Source organism: Trachymyrmex septentrionalis, unplaced genomic scaffold, assembly GCF_001594115.1.
Source record: "Trachymyrmex septentrionalis isolate Tsep2-gDNA-1 unplaced genomic scaffold, Tsep1.0 scaffold153, whole genome shotgun sequence".
Lineage (NCBI taxonomy): Eukaryota > Metazoa > Arthropoda > Insecta > Hymenoptera > Formicidae > Trachymyrmex > Trachymyrmex septentrionalis.
The window spans coordinates 10,305-38,168 of record NW_017304684.1 but is presented as its reverse complement, the minus strand read 5'-3'; the positions used below and the strand labels follow the sequence as shown (position 1 = coordinate 38,168).

Genomic DNA, 27,864 nt, shown 5'->3' with positions numbered 1-27,864 from the left:
GAGAGAGAGAGAGAGAGAGAGAGAAAGAGAGAGAGAGAGAGGGGGAGAGAGATAGAGTTAGGTAGGTAGGTAGCGTGGACACGGAAGTTTAAGGATTTTCCCCCAGCGACATACAAGTTGGTAAACCGTGTAAGTGTAAGTGTAGCGCTGGGTCGAAAATTTATATGTAAATTTATATGTAAATTTATATGTAAGCGGAAATTTATATGTAAGCACAATTTTGTGGAAGCAATAAACGTTTATAATATATAATATATATACTGTCTCTCCCACTACTACTCAAAGCTTGATGGCCTAGTTGCCGATCGCGCGCGCGACGTTGTAGGTCAGGAGTATGTGCCTATACCAGAAATGTACTGAGAGCATACCTTCCGCCAGATAATTATTTATTATAAAGCACTCTCCGATGACCTTGACCTTGACATATGTGGCCAAGGTCATAACCCCGAGTGATCTTCAAAAGAGAGTTTAGGTAGAAAAACATGTTAAGATATAAGTATATCATTAAGGAACAATGAATAAATTAACAATAAAAAATTGTAATGTTAATAGAAATAAATTATTTAATAAAGACATTTCAATAATGATTTGGTGGAAGGTACGCTTCCAATATATTTCTGGTATAGTGCCTAGGCACACGCTCCTGAGCCACAACGTCGTACGCGCAATCGACAACTAGACCGCTGAGCCTCGAGCAGTAATAGGAGAGAGAAAAGAGCCCTAGAAAAACAGAATCAGGCCATGTTCTTAAATGTCAAATAAAAGTGGTGAAGATACGTTCTTAATGCTTATACTTTTATACTTTTTCGTACTTAGGAATTAATTCTGTGTCGAGAGTAAACCGGGACAGACGTGTTTGTCTTGTTTTGGCTTAGATGTTGTATCATCTCCAATTTTTGTTAAGCCTGCCTGATTTTTCTGTTTTGATTTCGCATTTCGTTTTTATTACTCTCCCACCGACTCTCCCTTTCTTCAAGGTGCGCGCAACACATTTAATACTGACCGTGTCGTTGTTTGAAGCTATGTTTTCATTTGAAATTTGAAATTTTTATTAAACAAATTGTATTTCTTCATAGCTATGTTATATAATTTTTTTACAATTATAACACTTATGATTATGAAATATATCAATAAAGAATATTTTGCGTTATTTTATGTCTACAAATTTTTCAATAAGCATGTCATTTTCTTACATTGTGATTCGTGCTGCCATAGTAAGTGCAAGTTAACATGAATCAATCGAAAACATGGATTGATGGTCAGACTCTGTTTTTTTAGGCACTCTAAGTATAGTCACTTTCTATATAATAAATTTTTAATAATTTATTTATAACAATGATCTGGTATAGTATCCAAAGTGCACAATGTTATCATATCTTTTTCTGAAAAATTTAATCGTGGAATTTTAACATTATTTATATTTATATTTATTACATTTCTGTATTGTACTTACACACGAACGGATCTGTACTTAATAAAATATAAAATATAATAAATATAAATTTTAATAATTATAAGAAATACAATACACAGTAATATGTAAAAAAATAATATATAATAACATAATAATCGTATTGTTCATAATGATCACTCCTCAATAGTTTTTGACGGAGTGATTATTGACTTCACTAGTCGGATTATTTGCAATAATCATTTCGCAATAGTTTTTGACGGAATGATTATTGATTTTCTAATCAGATTATTTAAAATAATCATTTTCCAAATTTTGATTGCATGATTATTGATTTTCAAACCAGATTATCCGTAATGATCACTACAACATATTTTAACTATACGTGAGCTTTTTAATAATATCTATTAATCAGATATGTCACAATTATACTCTGCTTAAAATTTCCGATTTAAAACTATTTAAACGTAAAAACCGATAGAAATTCAATAGAATGAATAGAATCTATCGGAATCAAAATTAGAACCTATTGATAATGATTCAAAAATAATAAAATTTTAGTAGGATTTTCATTTAATGCACTTTCAATAAGAATGCATAGGCACATTACTGATTTACAAAATGAAAAATCAATCCGATTTTATTGGAATGGGAAGTAATCGGCAAACAAATCCAGTTGGCGAATCGGATTGAGTGGGAAATCCACATTAACAATCCGAATTAGATTCAATCGGGTATTATTGAATGATTGAACGTTAACAGATTTTTATCAGAAATCTCACAGATTCTTATTTCAATAAGAACCAATCGGTAAATATATAAGTAAATTTGCATACGGCAAATCAAAATAAGTGAGAAATTGATATTTTTTAAATGAATAAGTTTTAATACGTTTTCGCGCGATTGCAATTTATCAAAGTAAAAAGATGTTCTTATATATATATAATTTTAAAACACAGAATTCTTACATTTTACTTCTATTTCTTTATTATTTGTGATTGAACTTTGATTTTTCCTTCAACTTAGGCCCGATTGCACTAACGTTACCTTGAGCTTTAAGCGAGATTAAAGAGGGTATACTCAGTTAGAAATATTCTCTGAAAATTTCAAGTTAATCCGCTGTATTTTCATGGAGATATACGATATAGAGAAGACGCCGAACGCATAGACATATCTAATTATCGCGCGCAACATAGTACACGGAAGAAAAGAATACGTCGTCGATAACAATAAATTAATATTTTAGGAGCATCAATTTCAAGAGAGGACGTACAATATAGTCCTGAAATAGATGATTGTGTAAGTTGAAAAATTTTGATTTTGTAGTAAACTGTATTTGAAACTTTAATAGCGTTTTTCTCAAAACAATCTTTTCAAAATCGGTGACAAACATATCTTAAAAGCACCAATCAATTTAAAATTTTACATGCTTTTTAGACATGTAAATCTAGTTTTTAATCGTAGGATTTTTTCAATACGTTCTTTTTTTTTAATGAACAAAAAATATTCGTTTTTTTTTTATGAAAATTGAAAGATCAACTTTGAACAGCTGCTATTTTGTTGTACTTCAATTTTTTGGAATATCGATTCAAGACTAACTAAATTCATATATTAACTAAATCTATCGGATCTTTTCATTTCAGATAACTTGGTTCCGAGTGGCAGTGGTCATCGCAAAACACGTTTTGGAAAACGACTTTCCGGATACTAGCTATAACTTATCTATTTGTTAATATTTTTACATAAAAAAATATGAAAAATTCGAAGATTTGTCTTCTTTGGTCTCCTAACTGGATAAATCCCCTTAAAATTCTGTTTCGTTTTAAAGCGAAAAAGACACTGAGAAAATTTTAAGCCTTACTTAAAATAAAAGTAACGTTATACAATCGTGCTTTAATCAACAATTATGTAACTAAATCAACAATCCAACAGTTTCTATATTTACTTAAATAGTCATAAAGTTAATTAATAATAAATTTTCTGCAATAATTAATGTATATTAAATTCATGCATTTATTTCATAAAATTATTCCCGTTGAATTTGGCACATCAGCGGTTTATCCAATTAAAATTTATTAAAAGATAAATGTGCAATATTCAATTCTTAATCCTTGCCTTCAGTAGAATAAGAAGGTTTGAAATTATTGTAAAATTATTTATGATTGGTTCTTGTCCTTAATTCTTCATCTAAATGTATAAATCAATCATACATTGAAGAATTTTACAACAGTTGTAAAGCTGCCTTTTTCGCTGAGCACATTGAATCCATTCATTAACAAAAATTAATCTCCCATTAATTACGTCGAATAATTTTCATCGAAAGAAGATGGATTACGTAAATTCACTAGTTAATTCTCATTGAATTTGGCATTTTCAGCAATTTGTTCGATTAAAACCCTTCGAAAGCAATCCAAAAGAAAAAACTATTAAATCCTATTTAAAGGAAATGTGAAATATTTTATTAATTCTTGTTCAGCGCTTTCTTGCATACATGGATGTATGCCAATACAATCCCATTGAGTCTCTGATCCATTTCGATTTGAAAAATGAATAGGAAAACGTTGGAAATTTTCGATGCATTAATTAAAACAAATTCCAATTTTACTTGTTTTAATCAGAAATTCACTGGTTAATTCCCATTGGATTTGGTATCAGCAACTTGTTCAATTAAAACCTATTGGGTAGCACAATCCTATAAAAACTATTAAATCGTATTCGAAGGAAATATGAAATATCTTATTAAATTTTATTCGAAGGAAATATGAAATATCTTATTAATTCTTGTTCAGCCCTTTCTTGGTATTATATGGGTATATATTAATACAGTCCCATTGAGTTTACTCCGATTCATTCCGATTTGAAAAATGAATAGAAAAATAGATTAGAATATCAGAAATTTCCGATGCATTAATCCGATTAAAACAGATTCCAATTTTCTCAACTGGTTTTTAATCGAAAGTTTTAAGCAGGGTATATCTATAAACATTCACGATTCGTGGATCATCGAAGAAGCAGTTCCCATACAATCGCAGAAGTCAAGCACTAGATGATGTACAGCTTTGGATAGGTGACAGCTTGAGAGCATCGTGAAATTAGGTTCACGATGCTCTCCCAAATTCAGAAGAAAACTTTTTTTTTATCATATTTTTGTCGTGTGTATTTTAGAATATGATGCTAAATACTAATATTTATTTTATAATAATAAAACTGAATGAATTAATTTTTCCAATAATTATCTGAATAGTTTTCTCAATAATCTAATAGTAGCTCTTCTCAATAGTTCGCGAAAAAACTACGGTTGAATAAACAAATAGGTTCACTAATAATTCATTTCCGTAAGGGTTCGAGAGAGTATTTCATCTTCTTGAGATAAGCACAAAAAAAATATGGGTCTAATATTTTTTCATGCTCTACAACATATCCAAATTAAAATCGATAAGAGTCAGTTCCCTTGTGAGTTAATAAGTAAAGCTACGTTCAGAAATATCACTCGAGTGGCTTCATGTATCATTTTATCCTTATTGATCATCATATTGTTACACTCGTGAACCGTTACCGTACTGACATCATAGATCGCCACTCGTGAAGTCCTGAAAGTCGCATTGCAGCGACACGTGGCTTTGTTATTTAACAAGATCGGCAGATTTAGATGTGAGCCGCCATTGCGCTTGGACATGTCTCTCGATCCACTTAGCTTCTCTTCATTCATGTACTCTGAGCTTTACGTGTGACTGTGTTCTGTGTTCATTTTACAATAAACTCTTCTTGCTCTTTCTATTAGATCCGTATTGTTCATTTCTGCGGACCGAGAGTACGTGAACGCGTTCGCTAGAACGTCTTCGCGAACCGGACGTTCGGACATTTTGGGGGCTCGTCCGGGGTGTAATGATTCGTCAATCATTACGAGGAAAAAAGCTCAAATGAAGAGTCTGTAAGAAACGCACAGTACAGCGAGAATTGGAGCAAAAGACGGAAGCGGACAGTTCAGCAAGCCGCTTCAGAGGAAGCTTTTTCCGTCGCATCAACGCTTCAAGCTGTAGCTTACAAAAGGTACAACAGCTGCGTGAGGAACAACATACAAAAGCCGAATTTATGGAGATGTTGCGACAGCGGGACGCAGAGGTTGCACAACAGCAGTAACGACAGGAGGAATTTGCGGCGACGTTGCGTCAAAGGGATACCGAGATTGTGCAGCTTCAGGAAAAACTGCGAGGGATTCCTGCAAATCAGCTAAGTCTCTCTGATAGTATTTCTAATAATAATCCACCCTCCCGTGTCGATGGTTATTCCATTGTTGCCGCGAGTGACATTATGCATGCCAATCCTGTCGCGAGTGTCGTCAATTTCCCTGATTCTGTCGCGAGCACTGTCAATCGCACGAATCCTATCGCAAGCGCTGCCAACTTTATTAACTCCGATGTAAATGTCGCCGATTGCAAAAATATTGTGAATCATCGTGTATTCGTAAATAAACAAACAAATACACGGCGAAAGAAGAGTCAGTAGATTATAAAGAGAAAAACAAAACATTTAATTACTTAAAATTATTATGCGACGATACATGCGCAAATACGGAACGGCGTATATCAATGTGTAAATGTATAAACATGTGTAAAAATATAACAAGTTTCGGCTACAAGATTGAGCCCTCTTCAGATATAAAGCGCAAAAGAGAAATAGACGATAAGTGAAAATTAAGTAAAAAACAATTCATGTCGCAATTAACATTAGACGTGAAGAAGTAAAATTCAGATGGATCTTAAAAATACGATTGAGTAATCAAGGTGTCCATTGTCCAAGCACAGATCGCTAGACAAGACCGAAAAAAAAAGTTATGAGAAAAAAGACAGACTTTGACAATTAAAAACGCCGTTATACAGATAAAATTCCAAACTCACCAGCAAACCCGAACAAATCAAAATGATCCCCCGCTCATGCACAGGTGAACCATATGTAATCCGTAACACTCCGGCAATATTGTACATGCCAGAGCCAGACATGTCGGCGTTGCTCACGACGTGACCGCTCGCTTAAACGGAATATAACGCACTGAGAGAGGAGAGGAGACGGGCCGACAAAATCGAAAGTCATACTTTGTTTATTATCGGTATATACGCTTTGTGGAGACTTTCGGTGTCAGTTTGTAGATTCAAACTATTTTTTTGTTTTTTGATATGTAACATTTCAAAGATTAGCCGCTTTCTGTAAGAAGGTTCTTCATCAAGGATCCTTGAAATGTTATTATACATATCAAAAAACAAAAAAATAGTTTGAATCTACAAACTGACACCGAAAGTCTCCACAAAGCGTATATACCGATAATAAACAAAGTATGACTTTCGATTTTGTCGGCCCGTCTCCTCTCCTCTCTCAGTGCGTTATATTCCGTTTAAGCGAGCGGTCACGTCGTGAGCAACGCCGACATGTCTGGCTCTGGCATGTACAATATTGCCGGAGTGTTACGGATTACATATGGTTCACCTGTGCATGAGCGGGGGATCATTTTGATTTGTTCGGGTTTGCTGGTGAGTTTGGAATTTTATCTGTATAACGGCGTTTTTAATTGTCAAAGTCTGTCTTTTTTCTCATAACTTTTTTTTTCGGTCTTGTCTAGCGATCTGTGCTTGGACAATGGACACCTTGATTACTCAATCGTATTTTTAAGATCCATCTGAATTTTACTTCTTCACGTCTAATGTTAATTGCGACATGAATTGTTTTTTACTTAATTTTCACTTATCGTCTATTTCTCTTTTGCGCTTTATATCTGAAGAGGGCTCAATCTTGTAGCCGAAACTTGTTATATTTTTACACATGTTTATACATTTACACATTAATATACGCCGTTCCGTATTTGCGCATGTATCGTCGCATAATAATTTTAAGTAATTAAATGTTTTGTTTTTCTCTTTATAATCTACTGACTCTTCTTTCGCCGTGTATTTGTTTGTTTATTTACGTTTACATTTAAGAGTCTTTACATCGTTATTATTCATCGTGTATTGTTCGCGCATTTGGTCGGGAGTGTTGATTGTTTCAGAGAGGCGCGCCCTTATGCGAGTTTTTCACGCATTTCAATTTCATCGCCCGCGCGAACCATTGCGAAGAGGAAACAAAGACCGCTGTCTTGGTATCGTGTTATTTGCGAGCGCGTACAGTTTTGGAAAGCATGTAAAATTTAGAGAACTTACAATTCCAAGAATTAAAATCGAAATTGGAGATGTGTTTCGGAAAGACGCATTCGTTACAAAACTATTATTCGCAATTTATTATACTAATAGAAAACAAAAATTCGGAGAAAATATCGCCTTTTTGGGTTCTGACATAGAAAGACTATCACAGTTAGCATATCCAGAGTGTCCCGATTCGCGATAAAATCGCGTGCGCACAATTTGTTTCCGATGGATTCGTACAAAGAGCTCTTCAAATGAAGGGAATAACGTTATTAAGGATAACAATCAGAAGAGGGAAGGCAATTAAATTGATTCAAGAAAATAATTTTCAACATAAAAAAGAAAATAATTTAAATTTCAAAAAAAAAAAATAAGGAAATGATTTTATTAAAAAGAAAAAGAGTCAAACTGAAGAAAAAAATAGGGAGAGAGAAGGAAACAAATCTAATGAAAATAAATTTAAAAGATTTCCAAAGAATAAAAATTTTGAGGGGAATAGAAATAATAAAGAATGTTGGGAATGTGAAAAGGAGGGGCATTTGCGTTCTGAGTGTCCTGGCAAATTGGAAAACAGAGAATAGTCGAGTTTTACGGGGAAGGCTCGACTGAAATAAAAGAATTTCCGAAAAATATTTATCATTCGAATGGCTTATGCTTTGGTTACTGTATTGAGATACCAATGTTAATAGCCGAAATAAATAATAATTGTATTTTCAGTGTCAATTTTCTTAAATTACTTAATTTGCAAAATATTTTTGATTGTATTTTTCTCGGATCAGTTTTTGATATTGACACTGATTTCAAATGCGCTCGCGTAGAAAATATTGCAGTTGCTGGAGTTCCGTCGAATTTGGTGACGCTTTTTGAGAAGAGCGCTGTTTGGGAAATCTCGAAAAAAAAAACTTTGCCGGCTTTCTGAATGAATTTTATGATGTATTTTCTCATGTTATTGCGGGGAATTATAAATTTGGAGAACATGTTATTAATGTGAAAGATTTTTCTCCCATCAAGCAGGTACCTCGTCGTATCCCTTTGCAAATAAGAAAAGAGGTGGATAAAATTATTGTGGAAATGGAAAGACAAAGAAGAAATCCACCAGTCCATGGATCTCGTCAGAGGTACTAGTTAAAAAGAAGAATGATATAATAAGGTTCTATGTAGATTATTAACGCAAAATTAACGCAATTACGATAAAAGACTCTTATCCCTTACCAAGGATAGATGACATACTCGACCAACTATCAGATAACAATTAGTTTTTTACTTTGGATTTGAAAAGCAAATTAAAATTCGTTCAGAAGATAAAAAAAAACGGTTTTTCAATTGGTAACAGCTTGTGACAGTTTAAAGTTATGCCCTTCGGTTTTGTAATGCCTCCGCTACATTTGAAAAAAACTGTTGTTAAACCTAGAAAAGATTTTCTATCGTTTGAAGGAAGCAAACTTAAAAATAAATCCAAAAAAATGTGTTTTCTTTAATGAAAAAAATTAAATATTTAGGTCACATCGGCGGAATTGCTACAAATGCAGAGAAAATAAGTGCTGTGAAGGACTGGCCAATCTCTCAAAATAAAAAATATTTAAAAAGTTTCCTTGGATTTTGCTCATATTATCGTAAATTCGTGAAAGGATTCTCTTCGTTGGCAAAGAAGAGAATCCATTTACGCTGTATGTACTAACAGAAAATCAAACTAAGTTTGGGAAAAAAAAACATCAAAGTTCTTTTAACGATTTAAAACGAGCTTTAACTTCTCCACTAATATTATGAGAGCAAATCAATAAGTTTTTAGAAAAACATAGTAAAACACATTTTTTTTGATCGATTTATTTTTATTTCTCAACATAGTCTCCTTTTAGCTCGATACATTTGAGCCAATGATTCTCCAACTTTATCAAGCCGTCTGAATAATATGATTTGTCCAACCCTTCAAAATAAGCCTGTGTTTCGGCGATGAGCTGCTCTCTGGTGGTGAATCTCTTTCCTTTGAACCATTTCTTTAGGCTTGAAAACAGGAAATAGTCGCAGGGGGCTAAATCTGGCGAATATGCTGGATGGGGAAACAATTCGTAACGGAATCCGTTGAATTTGGCCATCGGTGCCGGGCACGTTTTGAAATCGTCACACGGTCGCGGTTATGGTCCACAGTGGGCAAACGCGGCACCCATCTTGCCGATAGCTTTTTCATACCCAATTGTTCGTACAAAATTGAAATCACTGCGCCATGTAATATGCCTATGGCCTCAACAAGCTCGCGACACACTTTCACTCATCGATCAGTCAAAACAATATCGTGGATTTTATCGATGATTTCTGGCGTAACAGCCTCAATTGGACGTTCTGAACAAGGTGCATCATATGTGGATGTACGACCACATTTAAATTCATTTACCCAATTGTATACAGTCGCAAAGCTGGTGCAGATGTGCTATAAATATTATCCAACTCGGCTTTGATTTCTTTCGGCGTTAAACTTTTCATATGTAGATGTTTGATCACTGCACGAAATTCGTTTTTTTCCATTTTGCAAAAAATACAAAGGTTGTTCGCTTTAATCGTCTATAGAAATGAAACCACGCGATGAATTTTGCTCAAAATTTGACAGTAATCAGCTGAAAGATGCTACTTGTCAAAAAGTGATGTGACATGACACTGCGAGTGCCCTCTGACAGATTTTCTAAAAACTTATTGACTTGCCCTCGTAGCATTCCCTGGAACGGAAGGGGAATTTATTCTAGATACAGATATAGAAAGAGTGATTGCATATTTCAGTCAAACATTAAGTAAAGCCGAAAGAAATTATTGCGTTACGCGGCGTGAACTTTTAGCCATAGCACGATCAGTGAAATCTTTCCATCATTATTTGTATGGATGTAAGTTTCTAATTTGGACGGATCACAATTTCGATTAAATTCGCACAAATAGCTATTGTCGTTTAAAGATCTAGAAGGACAGTTGGCGCGTTAGATGGAAAGATTACAACAATACGATTTTGAGGTTGATTATTGTAAAGGTTTTTCTCATAAAGACGCGGATGGATTGTTGAGGCGGCCGTGCGCGAGTGATCAGTGCCGCTAATGTGCTAACGTGGAATTAAAAAAAGCCGCAAAGCAGGAAAGAATGGTTATGTTAGAAGAATGGTTTTTGTAGAAAACAACTACGGAAATTGGCGTAAAGAGCAAATGGAAGATCTCTGCATTTGTTTATTTTTATCAAAAAAAGAAACGGGCGTGGGACTATATGGCAAGAAATGGCGGCGAGTGATATCTCTACCAAAGTGTATTGATTCTATTGGGATTCTCTCGAAGTTAAGAACGGAATATTTTATAAGAAATGGGAGGCCCCTAATCTGAAAAAAAAAAACGATCTTTCAATTAATTGTGCTCAGAAAGCTCATAGCACAAATTTTGGAAGAGCTATATAATTCTCCTGCAGATGGGTACTTTGGCATCAATAAAACGCGTGATAAAGTACGGAGGCGATTTTATTGGGCGACATGTAAATAGGATGTGAAAGTATAGTATAAAACGTGCAAGATCTGTTTAGTTAAAAAAATCTCTCGGTAAAGAAAAATCTCCTTTACAGATATAATGTGGGAGCTCCATTCGAAAGAGTTCAATTGGACGTTCTCGGCCCACTACCAATAACTTCTGCTGGAAATAGATATTTGCTCGTCGCTGTCGACTGTTTTACTAAGTTGGTAGAAGCTTTCTCGCTAAAGTATGTCAAATCTAAAACTATAGCAGAAATCTTTCTAAATCAAATTATTTCCAGGTACAGAGTACCTTTATAAGTCCATACTGACCAGGGGAGGAACTTCGAATCGAGAATTTTTCGTGAACTGTCACGTTTACTAGGGATGAAGAAAACGAGGATAATCGCTTTGTATCCACAGTCGGACGGACAGGTAGAATGTCAGCATCAAACCATCTTGAACTATTTGGCAAAATTCATCTCCAAAAATCGAAAAGACTGAGATCGGTGGATTCCATTATATCTGTTGGCGTACAGATCATCCAAACACGAAACTACTGGAATGACTTCAGTGGAGATTTATTTTGTTCAAGCTTTCCGTCTACCGACTGATTTGTTACACGGTAATCTACTAAAAACTGAGATTGGTTCTCCGGAAAATTACTTGGGCAAAGTAAAAAGGAAACTGGAAGAAATTCATATAAGAGTAAGAAAACGAATAGATATCAAATCTTCACGAACAAAAACGTGGTATGATCCTGGTAAAACAGATCTATTTTGAGAAGGGATAGAAAGTGTGGTTATATAATCCCCGAAGAAAGAAAAGGAGAACTCCCAAGTTGCAGAGCAATTGGGAAGGACCATACTTTGTAGTTAAGAAACTTAGCAATGTTGTATACTGTATCTGCAAGTCAAATATAAAAATAAAATTGTTCATTCGGATAGGTTAGCGCCTTATTTAGAAAGACGATTAGAGAAAATTAATTAATAAATAGAAGTAAACAAATCGGAGCCCTGACGCGGGTTGAGAATAATACTTTTTTTTTATCTGTTTATCTGTGTATTATTTTTCTTTCTTAGTTTCAGAGTTTATATTCTTACGACGTGAAAAAGGAGGCCGATTTTGAACGACGAAGATGTCAGCAATGAGGTCGCGTAATCCGATGTTTCAACATTTATTTTCCGGATTCATCATCTGGAGTTCGAACTTTGAATAGCTTCATTCGATGTTTTTTTTTTTTTTTTTTTTAAATAGAAGACCGCCTCGCCTACGATTTTTGAACCATGGTTTTTCCGTGGGACGGAGGGCAAATGCCGAGGCGGGGATTGGGGGCAAAAATACTATTGTACATCATTTTTTTGTCCTCCCTCCCCTTTCCGAAAAAAGAAGAACTAAGAACGTAAGGCTTTAAAGAAGAGGCAAGAGGATTTTGGCATTCCCTTCATGAAGACGGAAGCTTGAGCGAGTTTCGTCCTATTGGGGAGTAGCTATCCTCCGGGTAGAAACTGAAGAGGGGTTCTGCCCGGAAAGGAAGAAGGTCTCAAGAATAAACTTCGAAAGGAAAGTCGGGTCTCAAGGAGATCTAAGCTCAAGAAAACTGTTGCAGCAGCACAGTAGGGAGCAAGAAATTGGTCAGGAGGGACTCCGAATTTCTTTAAGAGGCCAACGTTCTTAGAAAAACCATCGAGACGACAATTTAAGAGAAGGGGGCAGTGTTACGCCCGTGCCGTACCAACACTGTAGATTGTTACTCGTGAAGTCCTGAAAGTCGCGTTGCCCAGCGACACGTGGCTCTGTTATTTAACAAGATCGGCAGATTAGAACATGCCGTCGCTGCCTCGATCCGCTTATCTTCTCTTCGTTCGTGTGCTCTGAACTTTACGTGTGACTGTGTTCTGTGTTTATTTCACAATAAACTCTTCTTGCTCTTTCTATTATATCCGTGTCATTTCTGCGGGTCGGAAGTGCGTGAACGCGTTCGCGAGAACGTCTCCGCGAGTCATTCGGACATTTATATGTTAAACAAGGATAAAATAATACATGGGGCTATTCAGGTAGTATTTCTAACATAGTCTCTGAGAAAATATGAGTGTGTGTTTATATGTGTGTACACACACGTGGTATATATTTATAGCACGTGGTCTGTAATACAAAACGCACCCAAGCCGCGAATCTGCTTCGTCATCTTCCGTAGGTCTGATCCAGGCAGCGTAAACACGTAAATAAATGTTTTCAGTATACGAAATATTATTTAAATATTAGAAAATAATATATAGTTAAGCATTGTATAGTAAGCTTGGCTATTAGGAATGAATTACTCCGTAAAATAGTATCAACTTTCATTAATTGCCAAGAACGAGACATACTTGACATTTGGATGATGACGATGTGCTTGATGGTGCAACGATAGTTTTACGTGACTTGTTCTCTTTTTTGTATTTGTCTTGTTGACCAGCGTGGATCGGTCTTTAATTAATAAAGTCTGAACATTTTGTATCAATTGTTAGGATCAATGTTAAAGTGACTGCTCCGTAATATTTTTTTCAATAAATCAACAAAAGAAAAAATATTTTAACATCAATTTCAATGTCAAAAATACTCACCCAGTTTGATGAAGTAAATCGCAAAGGTGAAATAAAATGTCTACTTCCAACGGAGTTATCTGGGACATCATTTGTGCAGAATAAAGAAATTCCTCTGGCAAAAAGTTATAATGCTTAAATACTGACGATAAAATCTATTAATATCAATTAATTAATCTATAGATACTGATTATGTACTGAACATTATGTTGATGAAAATTAATGTAAAAGCAATTGATTGATTAAATGTATTTACTATATATGGATTATATTATTAAAATAAAAGATAAATTATTTTTTCCTCATATGATTTCTATATTAACAGCAAGAAAAAAACTTTTTAATATATATCCATTTACACATTTTTCTCCACTATACCTTTGGTAACTTCTTGATATCTGTGACCATTGGTTGCATTTAAGTAGATACGTTTAATAAGTTCCATATTATTTAAAAGAGAATTAAATGCCATAAAATATGGAAAACTAACTTTTCTTCCGCTTTGACCGGCACCAACTGCCTGCGATGTATGAAAATACAGCTCATTATGTGGTACTATACATTCAAATAAAGTTCAATACTACTTTACATTAAAATGATACAAAATTAAAGATTAATAAATATTAATTTGTAATTAGTGAACGTTCCATACATGTATTAAATACATGTACTTTAAATAATTTGTTCTTATCCTTATTTTCACACAAATTGTGGTTAAAATGTATAGTATAAAACATTTAGTTGTCAATTACAAAATTTTCTATCACCTCTTTAGAAATAATACTACTTACAGCAATTAGATTATCCCTCACATCTTTTGTGAGTAAATGACTCTTAATACTGAGCATGATGTCTTGGAAGTCTAATGCGGAAATGAAACCTGCACCATCTTTATCAAATTTCTTAAAAGCTTCTGTTGCATATTCTTCATGAAAATCCTAAAGATAAAAATTTTTAATACAAAATTTTATCACTAACCTGTTTCAATTTATATCATATTTAAGAATCGCTTTTTAAAAACTATAACTATTTTCTGTATGTATAAGGAATACATTTTTTTAAATATAATATATGGAAAATATTTCGAAATAAGAAATGTTATTTTATGACTTTTCAAGATACCTCAGTCAAATTGTGTACATACATATTAAATATATGTAAAAAACATACGGCGTTATATGTAATTCATAATCTTTGTTACTCGTTACGTCATACTTGGCTTATTTCTTGAGTAAGAATAACAAGCAAATCAACAATTAAGCGTGCAACAAAATATGATACTCACATGCAAAAACTGACTAAACTCTGCGTAGTTGATTAGTCTACTTTTATCCTTTCCAAAATAGAGTTTGATAAAACTACTGTCCATATTAAAGGGCATTTTTTGATGCAGTACAGTTTTTCGCATCACCTCAGCGAACTCGTCTGTAAATTGGTAATAATATAATAATATGTCCATATAAAAGATATAGAAATTATTTCATATAAAGAAATTATTTCGAAAAAAGAATTTCTTCGGTCCTTACCAAATGCAACCATTCCATTTCCATTAGTATCAAAGAGTTGAAAAGCTGTTTTATATAAAGCATCTGGTACACAGAGAAGACCCTCAAATGCTTGAAATTCAGCAAAAGATATAAGTCTGAAAAAAAAAAAACGATATGTTAACTATAAAATACATTTGTTCGTTTTGTGTGTGTGTGTGTGTGTGTGTGTGTGCGCGCGCGCGTGCGTGCGCGCGCGTGTATGTGTGTATGTAAAATATTTGCTTCTTAATATATGTTATCATATTTATTATAATTATATTTATATAAATATGCACACGCATATGCATGCACGCATATTATACACATTCATTAATATAAATCGAAAAAATATCTTCGCAGATGTGTGTAGCTATAATTTTTAGAGATATGTTTTATTATTTATCTTATATATAATTTATATTAATTTACTCATACAAAAATATTTTAAATAATTTCTTCTTCAAATACCATATGGTATGCTATCTCAATGCATAGGCGCCTCCCTCTCATATACCTTTGCGCGCACACTGATCATACACAATGGATATAGGGACCTACAGTTTAAATACCGATTACGAAAGGCAATTTTTGGTAGGGAGGTTTCCTGGGCAAGTATACTACTCTGTGGTTTGCTATTGCCTTCCGAGAGGAGCTACGAGTATGAAAATTTTTTCTTTCTGCCGGGAATCGAATCCGGGATCTCTAGTACATTAGACCAAGGCGCTGTCTGCTCCATACACCATACTCGCGCTAATTAATAATTAAATAATTAAGTAATTTACGGTATTTAAAAAAAAATTTTACATATATTCGTATTTAATAATTTATAACAATTAAAAAAGACATTACCTCTATGAAGCTAACTCCACTTTTTCAAAATTTGAAAAAAATAAGTAGAATTCTGGTTACTCCCCAAAGAGTTCTAAAATCTTTATCAATTTTAAAAAGAGTTTCGTCGATTGAAGGTAAATATTTGAAGTATCGAGGACCAACTTCACGATTGAAACTTGGAAGGGCTATAACTCTTTTATTTGTTACTTTAGCGTCTCGATACAAATAGAATAATAGATAGAACTCTTTGGAGGGCTACCGTAACTCTCAAGAAAATACCGGATTTCCGAAATAAATTTTTAAAAAATTTTATTTTACAGTTTTTTTTAGATTTTCGGCATTCTGGTATGAGTTCTGATACTTCCCCCAAAGAGTTCTAACAACTATCCTTAATAATCAAAGAGCTATGATCGCAAACAAAAAAGTTCTAACCTTGGAATAAAAAAATTTTAAATCTAAAACTTCAAAGTTCTAGAGGTTTTTAGATATTGATTTCAGCGCATCGATGAAATCAATAGAATACTGAACTTCCGAAAAAAATTTTTCAAAAAAAATTAAAAAGAATTTTTTTTTTTAAATTCATAATTCTATTATAAGTTCTGTAGTAGACTCCCGAACAGTTTTAATAATTACTCTTAATAACCAATGACTGAAATCCATAACTAAAAAGTTCTAGAGCTTTGAAGTTTCAATTTTTGAATATTTCCCTGTTCACAGAAGAGTCAACAAATTTTTTCGGAAATTCAGCGTTGGCATGAGTTCTGGTAGTTCCTCAAAGAGTTCTAATGATTGTCCTTAATAATCGATGCGGTAAAATAAATATTTAAAAAGTTCTAGGACTTCAAAGTGTCAGATTTCGAATTTTCCTATTTCAAGGCGCTAAAAACTTTATTCTTGATGGTCTGTTATTTTATTATTAAGGGTAATCGTTAGAATTTTTAGGAGGGAAGGGGGGGATCTATCAGAAGTCATAACAGAATTACAGATTAAAAAAAAAATTAAAAAAAAACTTTTTTTTTTTTTTAAATCTGATATTTTATTGAGTTCTGCTAACTCTCCGAAGAATTTTAACGATTATCCTTAATAACCGATACGCTACAATTAATATTTAAAAAGTACTAAGACTTTGAAGTCCTTAGAATCTAAGCAAGACGAGACGAGACGAGAAAATGCTGATATCGAAATTTCTCGTCAAGAACAAATAAATAAAAACATTTTTACGTCTCGACGAGCTGAAATTCTTACTTCTCGAAATTCATGTCAAAATATTCGAGATTTTCAACTATCTCGTCTCGTCTATTCTTCACGTCCATCAAAATTAATATGATACACAAAAATTGAAACGATGAAGCGAATAAATGATCAGAGCAAGACGAATAATAAAAAACAGCGATTAAACTATCCTCTAAGTAAGCAATTTTTATATTTCTCTCTCTCTCTCTCTCTCTCTCTCTCTCTCTCTCTCTCTCGTATTATATTCGAATAAACACATACGCACCAATAACTTGTGTCGGTTCTTGTTGGCATGATTATTCGAACTATTCTGCTAAATTAAATGTGAGCTAATACATTACTTTCTTTCTAATCATTGCGGTGTTTGATTTTTAATGGAATTATAAACAATCAAAATGTATTCTATTTTATAGATAATATTAAAAGTAAAAAAATTAAATAGTTTTAGATCCCCAAATTTCTGCAGAAGGTAGGGCTGATATTTTAGAGATGTCATCCTATTCATCCAGTTGTTCATCATTATAGAGCTGACAAGTATCATTAACGTTATTACAAATATCTCAATGCCTGAAACATTATCTGAATATCTAATAGACGCAGCGTCTGTCAAGCGCGAGAGGAAGGAAAAGGAGGAGGAGAAGCAGCAGGAGAAGAAAGAGAAGGACGAGAAACATAGCGTAATGTTCGAACCCTCCGCGTCTTTGCGTAAATTCGATGATCGATCGTACAATCGTGTACAGCCAATAACTTTCACACCACGTACGAAGATGGTACAACCAATAGAGAACGTTTTCGAAACGACGGACGACTCGCTAGCAACAAAGGTTTAAAATCGATTGCAAATGTCGGAAGGCCGAGAGACGTTGCTTGGCCCGCTGGGTCAAAAGTACGTTAAGGTTATCCTGCGGGGAGGAAAAAAGAGCGATATAGATGACGTATATGGCGTTTATTTACACAAGGATGAATGATGTTTGGCAATAAACCTTTCGACGTGAGGCGGACAACATAATTATCGATGGTATATGATACGCTGGTACACGTAGTCTTTACGAGTTGATTTTCAAAAGAATTCCTGATGATCTCTACACGGAAGACAATATGCACAAGTACGAGAGCATGCTGCTGGCGACGAATGCGCACAAACGCAAGCACCATTCGCAAGGTCGAGTATTGAGCAACAGGGGATACAAGTACAAATGCGTAATCGCGCCGTTGATGTCGATTACGCTCAAGAAACAGAAAAAAATCTGAAAAGGAATAACCTCAATGACGCTGAATGATAGCGCGATCGATTACGTGCTCCCAACAAGTTAGTGGATCGTCTACGATTGCTCAACGCTTCGCATCGAGCGGACAACAACGCTCATAACGAGATGCTGTTGATCATCGAGAAACTTCGCGAAGCCGATCTCATTATAAATTAAATAGCGTATGCATGAAATGGGTCATTGAAAAAAAGATTTTCTTTGTTTCCTGTATTGTGCATATCACGCCAAATCATGAAAAAAAAATCCGATGAGAAGAGAGAAAAAATTAGCTCCGAGAGACGTCAGCTCGTCGAGGAATTGCGCGCTTTGGCAAGGAGAAATTTTCCACGAAGGCGCGTCATAGTCCAAAAATATGATGATCTGTGGCAGCCTGACATCGTCGAGATGCATTCATACTCACGTTTCAACAGAGGCCTCACATACTCACCGTCATCGATGTATTGAGCAAGTATGTGTGGGCCATACCTCTCAAGCGTAAAGGTGGGAGCGAAACGACTGAAGCTATCGCTGAGATAATTCGAAAGAACAAGAGATGTCCAAAAAATCTACAGACCAATATGGGAAAAAAATTTTACAACATTGACGTGCAACGGCTCTTGAAAAACACAACATCAATCATTATTCAACGTACTGCGTAATAAAGGTATCGGTCGTCGAGCAATTCAATCGCACATTAAATCGCTGTCGCAGCTTGTATCAGATTATAACACGCGAGCATCGAACCATCGATATGCGACCCGTCAACGTTACTCCCACGATCGCTGAAAAACTCTTGGTCACGGTATACAGCAACATAAAGATCGCAGGTCCGGCGAAATTCAAAATAGGTGATTCGGTACGTGTGACTAAATATAAAATTGTCTTCAAAAAGGATTATATACTAAATTGTAGCACCAAGGTATTTAAAATCGCTAAAGTGCAGCATACTGATCCCGTAACTTATCTACTGGATGACTATCGCGGAAAATCTATCTCTGGAGCGTTCTACAAACATGAGTTACATGCGCGGCTTATTCAAACGTGTATCTCCTAGAGAAAGTATTACGCAGAAGAAGAGACGAGGTTTACGTAAAATGGTTGGGATTCGATGCATCGCACAATTCTTGGATACACAAGAATAATATAGTTTAATTCATACAAACTGTATTTTCATTTAAAAAATGCATTTATTTTAAGTATAAAAAGTATATGAAATACATAAGATGTATAAAATGTTTATTATTTATACCCATCTTCTTCAATTTAATATATAAAAAAAATCTTTATTTTTTATTATAAAAATGTAATACTATATACAATAATTATTTAGGATTATACATTTCAATAATATAATATTGGGAGTATAAATAAGTTTCCGCCGTTTTTTATCAAAAATTGGGCATTTATTGTGAAAGAACGGTACCTAATGTTTTATTCGAAGTATTGTTCATCGCTAACCACTACTTTTTCCCATCTTTCTGGCAGCATACGGACACCGCGTCGGAAAAACGCTTCATCTTTTGAAGCTATCCACGAATCGACCCAATTTTTGGTATCTTCATATGATGTGAAGTATTGTTCAGACAGGCCATGCGTCATCGATCGAAACAGGTAGTAATCAGAAGGAGCAATGTCTGGTGAATACGGTGGGTGGGGTAAAACTTCCCAATTGAGTGTTTCCAAGTAGGTTTTGACCGCGCCACAACATGTGGACGAGCATTATCATGTAGAAGAATAACTTTGTCGAGTCTGGAGTAGTAGTGGGCGCGTTTTTCCTTGAGTGCTCGGCTCAATCTCATCAATTGTGTTCGGTAGAGAGCCCCAGTAATGGTTTCGTTCGGTTTGAGCAACTCATAATAAACGACATCTAGCTGATCCCACCAAATACATAACATGAGCTTTTTCCCATGAATGTTCGGCTTGGCTGTCAATGTTGAAGCATGGCCAGGTGGTCCACATGATTTCTTCTTTGGGTTATCGTAGTGGATCCATTTTTCATCACCAGTGACTACACGCTGCAAAAAACCCTTTCGTTTATGCCTAGCAAGCACCATTTCACATGTGAAAAATCGGCGTTCAACGTTTCTCGGCTTCAGTTCATATGGAACCCAATTTCCTTGCTTTTGAATCATTCCCAACGATTTTAAGCGATGTGAAATTGCTGGTTGAGTCACTCCTAATGTAAGTGCAAGTGCTTCTTGCGTTTGGCACGAATCTTCATCCAATAATGCTTCCAAATCCGCGTCTTCGTACACTTTCGGCTTTCCGCTTCGTTCTTTGTCTTCGACCTCAAATTCACCGTTCTTAAACTTTTGAAACCACTCACGGCAACTTCTCTCACTTAAGGCAGCCTCACCATATGCTTCTACAAGCAATCGATGCGCCTCAGCTGCAGATTTCTTCAAATTAAAGAAGTAAATCAAAAGCTCCCGCAAATGATGCTTATTCGGCTCAAAACTCGACATTTTCGCATGAAAAAAGATATAAGATGCTGATGCAAAATCGCTAATATTTCAAGGTTATATTCTTGCCAGATGTCCAACCTTACGATATAACGTTTTACAGCTGACAATTTTAACTATAACATACTGGTAGCGCCATTGTTTGTCAAACGGCGGAAACTTATTTAATACATTTTAATAATACAATTACACGACCTTTTTTACAAAGGTATTCGATAATGTCCTCATGGTAATGTTGGTTGAATTCGGTATGACGTATCGTTTGTCGTACGGATTCAGAGTGAGTTTCGTCTCAGATATCATATATACTTGATGTAATTTTCTTATGCATGACTGTTGACGCGTCATTTCAATTTCATCGTTTAAACATCAGGTGTAATCATCGAACGTTATAGTTCGCGCTACGATGTTACTTTTGACACCTTTCGCTTTTTTAGTATCCCTTTTACCCTCAACGCATCTACCCTCAACGCATATATTTTCGCTCTGAGGCCGACGAGTTCAGTCAATATTGCGCCATTGTTTTTATCCTTCATTAAGCTTGGCACTTTTTTATTCGCAAGTGGTATATCATACACATTATCGATAGAATAATCACTCATGTCGAACCTAGTGATCGCGCTTCATTTGTTCATAAACATCATCACACTCGATGCGATATATGAGACCATCAGAGTACATAATTTCACATGTTTTGTGATACAGCGATAATATATATTCGTGGTAAAATTCATACAAACAGACCTTCGATATATCGAGTATACACATTCCTACGTAGATCGATTTGTTGAACTTCAACTCAAGTTTACGAATTTCAATTGCTATTAGATTTTCAGAAAATACTTTTGCTGTGAAAATTCGGTTTTGTGATCATTGTCTTTGCGCCGTATCGTCTATCCCATTGTGTTAATAATTTTTACATCGATGTAATTGCGCACGTTCTCCATGATTTTGCCGAATATTATATTATTCATTAACTTAAATAAATTTTTCTCGAAGTCATTCTTCGCAAGCGTTCTAAATTTTGTATTAAATTCTATTTAATCGCGAAGCCATGATTGTGCGAATTGTAATACGCGATGAATTTTTGTTACATGAAGACCGTGACGCATGCACTGCTGTAAGTTGCAATAATGTACGAGTATAACGTAATGTTTTTTGTTATACACAGTCGCTAAAAGTTTATCCTGCTGCTTGCCAGGTGATTTATCACGCGTTGGACAGAATGGCAGATCAACGTGCTTGTGCAAACGCTCCAGATATTCTAAGTCGACCTCAAGAACGTAACCTGTGAGTGAATCTTGAGCAATCGCTAACGTCAAAGTCCGAAACGTTTTCGACCCATCGAAAATTTGGCGTATGGCAACGGTTGATATATCGCCCATCTGTATAGATTATTAACATTGAAGTACATTAAGTACGTAGAAGATTTCGACGGGTCGTACGACTACATATATTTATTATTGGTTCGCGCAAACCTGCTGGAACATTGACTAAGACCGCGCTCGATAAACATCATTATATCGATGTCAGTGAGCAGTTCGAAATTTATGCGTGTATGTTTCAGCATAGCGTCCCGTAAAACCTGGTAAAGTATAATAATACGCAGAGTCGAGACCGTAACTTTCAATATATTTATCGCGAAAATTTTCAAATATGTCGGCTAATAGCAACACGTCCGTTTTATAGATCGCTGTATTCACCCAAGGTTTGAACAGAGAACTGTTGCCAAACATTCACGGCGTGCGCGTAATTGCTTTCGGATACAGTGTCAAGAAACTGTAAAATGATTCGCGCGGTGTGAACGCGTATCCTGCAGTTTGTCAGCGCAATCAATGTATTGAAAGTTGCGGTCTCGACCTTGCGTATTATTATACTTTACCAGGTGAGATGCTAAAACACACACGCGTATTTCGTATGGAAAAATCCCTTTTCGTGTCAGTAACTCGAAGTCTTCTTCGGACAAAACTGCTGGTTGCAGTTCTTGTGTCAATTGGATCTTGTAAGCACGTAAATGCAGATCTTTCGTCAAAATTCGCTGCACAGAGGATCTTGAAATGTCCAATTGCTGAGCACGATGGCGAATCCAGGTGGAAGGACTTTCGTCAACACTCGCACTCACTGTGGCTATGTTTTCATTCGACCGACCAGTACGAGAACGGCCACTGCTTTTCGCGGTTGAAAGTGAGCCACTAACCTCAAATTTTTCTATTAAATTCACCACATGCGAGATAGTGCGTTATGATGACCAAAAGACGTGCGGACTTTTCGAACCGTCTCTGCAAAATGTTCACTATATTTGTAGTGGATTTTCACAATTTCTATGCGTTGCTCGATCGTGTAATTCTCCATGACTAAACCTCAATACTTCCTGATGCCAGTTGTTAAAGGTTAGTACGTTACGTTCGCTGCAAAAAAATGGCGCGCAATTTAAAATGTCAGATCATTTTGAGACACCCTTTAGAATGATTCGAGTAAAAATTTAAGTATCTAGAAGCTCGATTTGTAATATCAATCGCATATAAAATTATTATCTTTCTTACTAATCGTGACGTCCAAGAAATTCAACACATCTCTTCCTCTTTCCATGGTAAATTGTAGACGAAGGTGGAAAGAATTAAAACATTCTAGTATGTTATCAATTTGGAAAGAAGGAATAGCCATAAATAAATCATCCACATAGCGGTAATAAAAAGATAACTGATTGTTTAAAGATATCAAAGCTGTACATTCTCACCTTTGCAGTACTAAGTTAGCAACGATGGGGGACAAGGGAGAACCTATGGGTGTGCCAAAGCATTGTTTATAAATTTTTGTGTCAAATGTAAAATAAGTAGAATTTAGCACAAACCATAATGCCAAGAGGAATTCTGTTTTGAGAATACATTTTTTACAGATAAAAGTCCAGTTTTCTTTGATGCAATTCATCGCAATATCCAATCGGATATTTGTAAAAAGTGAGGCAACGTCTAGTAAAATTAATTCACAGTTAGTATCAATTTTAATGTATTTTAAGACGCTGAACTAGTTAAAAATTGTTTTTTTACTAAAACTGTCTGCTTTTGGAATGGATTCCATCATGATATTCTGTAAAAAGGAAGCTAGATTGTATAATGGGCTACCTATTGAGGAGATTATAATTCTATAAAGGCAGGTTTGTGGATCTTCGGCAAGATATAAGTCCTCGAGAGTGACCCCATCACTGACGTATAAACCTTTATATTTAAAGTCGCTAATAATACTATTTCTTTTCCATCTTGTAAGCAAATCCCATAATTCTCTAGTGAGTTTTTTGGTAGGGTCTTTTTTTATAATTTTATACGTCGACGTGTCTTAAAGCATCTCGTTGATTTTTTAAATACAGGAGTGAGCCAAAAGTCTGGATACACCCAAATATCTCATAAACGCATTTTAGAAAAAAATGTTTCTAACAAAAATTAAAAAAAGTAAAGATTAAAAAAAAACGCATTCAACGATAATAGTTATTTAACCTAGGATTGTGTTTTATCAAGATTAGGTCAGAATCAACACAATTTTTTAAATGAAATTTCCCCTTTTTCATTACATATTCTTGTAGCTTATCTTGAGAGCTCTCCAAAACACTATAATTAAGTTTATTTTCATTAAGTACTTTGCGAGTTATAAGGCTTGAAAGTTAGTAATGCCGTCGGCATTAGCATTACTCAAGATGTCCGACGGCTAAAACCTCTGGAATGTTGTTCAGAATGATCTTGAATAACATTTGTTAAGATCAAGATCATTGGAAATTGTTTCTCTTATTTTCATTTTTACATAAAAATGAATTTTCAGTGCAAATATGAAAATAAGAGAAACAATTTCCAGTAACCTTGATCTTAACAAATGTTATTCAAGACATGATCCTGAACAACATTCAAAAACGTTATAAGAAGAACGACTGTATATGAATAAATCGAATAAAGTAAAGAACGACGAATGGTCAAAGTTAGATATTACAAATATATTTAATTAATTTTTTTGTTCCAAATGTGATTGCGCGCCGATAATTGTCGGATTTTCAACACAATCATTATAAAACATTTAATAACCCCCTCTAAATAAAACCCCTAAAAAACGGAAAAAAACTTATTGCGAAAAATATTACCTCACCCAGGGTTCAAACCTGGGACCTCTCAACTTGCCGGGAAGAGTGTCTTAGCCATTTAGGCAAACAAAAAAATTGATTAAATATATTCGTAACATCTAACTTTGACCGTTTGGCATTCTTTACTTTATTCAAACATTCAAAAAATTTTAGTCATCGGTTGGACACTTTGCTAATGTCGGCGGTACTGTAACTTTCAAGCCTTATAACTCGCAAAATACTTAATGAAAATGAACTTAATTATAGTGTTTTAGAAAGCTCTCAAGATAAGCTATAAGAATATGTAATGGAAAAAGAGGAGTTCCATTTAAAAAATTCATGTTGACTTTGACTTAACAACGCCATCCTAAGTTAAATAACTACTATTGTTGAATGTATCTTTTTAAGCCTTATAACTTTTGTAAGAAACATTTTTTTCTAAAATGCATTGTTTATGAGACATTTGTACGTGTCTCTGTCAAGTGCAATGTGGTGTTACCTTTGTTAGCGTGTGTAAAAATAACGTTCAGGTTAGAGTGAATAAAATTTTTAATAACTCCAGCTGTTTAAGCTTGGCGTCAATGTTAGAGGAAGGAAGAGAAGAGGAAACTATTTTGTTGAGTATAGGAATGGAGTGATTTGTGATATTAATCCTATTCTCAATAGAAAGTTTTTGTGTGCTATTTTCAATGCTTTTTATACATTCAAATATAATGTTTTTCTTATTTTTACTAGGTAGAGACAAATTTTCTTCTAACTGTAAAAAACATTGCACGTTTTCCGGAATCGTAACCGATGATAAGTTCACAAACCATTTATCTCTCAAAACTGAAAGTGAAAAAAATTCACCAAAGGTGGGAAAATTATTAGAAAATATATTGACAGATGAGATATTCTTCTTATTATTTTCATCTTTTTCTTTGAGAGTAGAGAAGAGGATTAAAATATCGTTAAGGAAATGAGGAGGAGCTGGAAAAATTTTTGTTGTTGTGTATTGTTTTCTGTTGATTGAAAGAGGGTATTAGTAGGATATGTTACGCAAGGTAAGGAGGAAGAAATGTTAGTATTATAAATATTGGGATTATAAGAATAAGTAATCGCTTCAATGTTTTCAATATAAATTTCCTTCTGTTTACAAGACAGCCAATGAAATTTTGACTTTTTCTTTAAATTAATTTATTTATGTCTTTTTATAATTATTATAAATGAGATGAGAGATCCTATTTTCAATCAAAGCAGATCTTAATGCTTAAAAGCTAGATATTCTTTGGTGTAAATTTAACCTTTTAAATTAAAATAAATAATAAATATTAAATAGTAATAATAAATAAAAATATAAGATGTATTAAAAATATAAGATTGAATCATTAAAGAGGTAGTAAGGCAAATGTAATATGTTAAGAATTATACTTGAAAAAATTATAGATTATTGTAAATTGTATTTAAAAACAATAAAAAAATAATAATTTAAAGTTTTTGTTTATAACAATAAAAATAATAACAAATAAATAAATATAATATAAATAACAACAAATAAATAAATAATCCATAAAAGTGTGTTGTTCAATAAAAACATAATACTCTGAACGCAACTTTCATGTACAGAGTGTCTGAAATTTAAATGTTTCAACTTCGGAATTGTGTACAGGATCGATAAACTAAGAAAGAAAGTCTTGTATAGTCGTTTTTTTCTTTGCATTGTTTCTGCTTTGTTTGGCTGCAACACGAGCTGTCTGTACTAGACGCAATGCTTGCAATGCTGCAAAAGAGACCAACATTTTGAATAACATCTACATTAAACAAATGGATAAATACAACGTGAATAAGTAATAAAAAAGTACAAAAATAAAACTTTTTTTTTTGCGATTTTCTCTAAAACAATAAAAACGAGCATATCTCTACAGGACTTTTTTTCTTACAAGGAAACATAACCAAGTGAATCTCTCCGATTTAAATGAACTTTTAGTATGTTCTATGGACAAAAATAGGTAACACGTATTTTTTTATACATGCTGAGTCACACGTTAACGGAGCAAAATCCTATTTTGAAAAAAATCGGTTTTTTTTTAGATTGAATATCGTCAAAACTGTAAGAAATAGAAAAAAATTTGCAGAATGAAAATTGAATGGCATTAAAAGAGCACTTTAGAACTACAATAAAAAAATTTTTTTCTTTATAAATAAATTTTTATTATAAATAAATTATTAAAATAATTTTTTTTATTATAGTTCTAAAGTACTTTTAAAACCATTTAATTTTTACTCTGAAAATTTGTTTCTATTTCTTACAGTTTCGACGATATTCAATTTGAAAGAAAAAAAACTGAGTTTTTTCAAAGGATTTCACCTCCTTAATGTGCGACTCAGCATGTATAAAAAAAAATGTCTCCTGTTTTTAGAACAATACATTAAAAGTTCATTTAAATCGGAGATATTTACCTGGTTATGTTCCCTTGTTAGTTTATTAATCCCCTACATGCTCTCGAAGTCGAAACATTTAAATTTCGGACATCCTGTATAGTTTATATTATGCATAAAGCACGTATAAAATATTATATACGAGGGGGGACCCAAAAAAAAACGGGAATTTCGTCATAACTTCTTTATTTCTCAATATTTTAACACCAAATTTTAATCACCTTCAAAGTATTCGCCATTGACCACAACGCACTTCTCCAAACGATTCTTCCATTGTTCAAAACAGTTTTTAAATTCACTCATCGGGATGTCCTTTAAGCCTTCCAGCGATTTTTGTTTCACCTCCTCCACAGTGGCAAAACGCTTTCCTTTCATATTCCTTTTGAATTTGGGGAACAAAAAGAAGT

At 34.1% G+C, this 27,864-nt stretch overlaps 1 protein-coding gene across 1 annotated transcript in view; it reads right to left on the bottom strand.

Annotated features, from left to right (window-relative positions):
- The window catches only part of LOC108745859 (calcium-binding mitochondrial carrier protein Aralar1), a 57,830-nt gene extending 41,923 nt beyond the window's left edge, over positions 1-15,907 (bottom strand). The window contains exons 1-7 of the mRNA XM_018482255.1: positions 15,903-15,907; positions 15,165-15,280; positions 14,924-15,063; positions 14,430-14,576; positions 14,017-14,158; positions 13,659-13,753; positions 2,776-2,783 (exon numbers count right to left, since the gene is read on the bottom strand). Coding sequence (XP_018337757.1) covers positions 2,776-2,783; positions 13,659-13,753; positions 14,017-14,158; positions 14,430-14,576; positions 14,924-15,063; positions 15,165-15,280; positions 15,903-15,907 — 653 coding nt within the window. The remainder of the gene's footprint in view (positions 1-2,775; positions 2,784-13,658; positions 13,754-14,016; positions 14,159-14,429; positions 14,577-14,923; positions 15,064-15,164; positions 15,281-15,902) is intronic.
- Between the last annotated feature and the right edge of the window lie 11,957 nt (positions 15,908-27,864).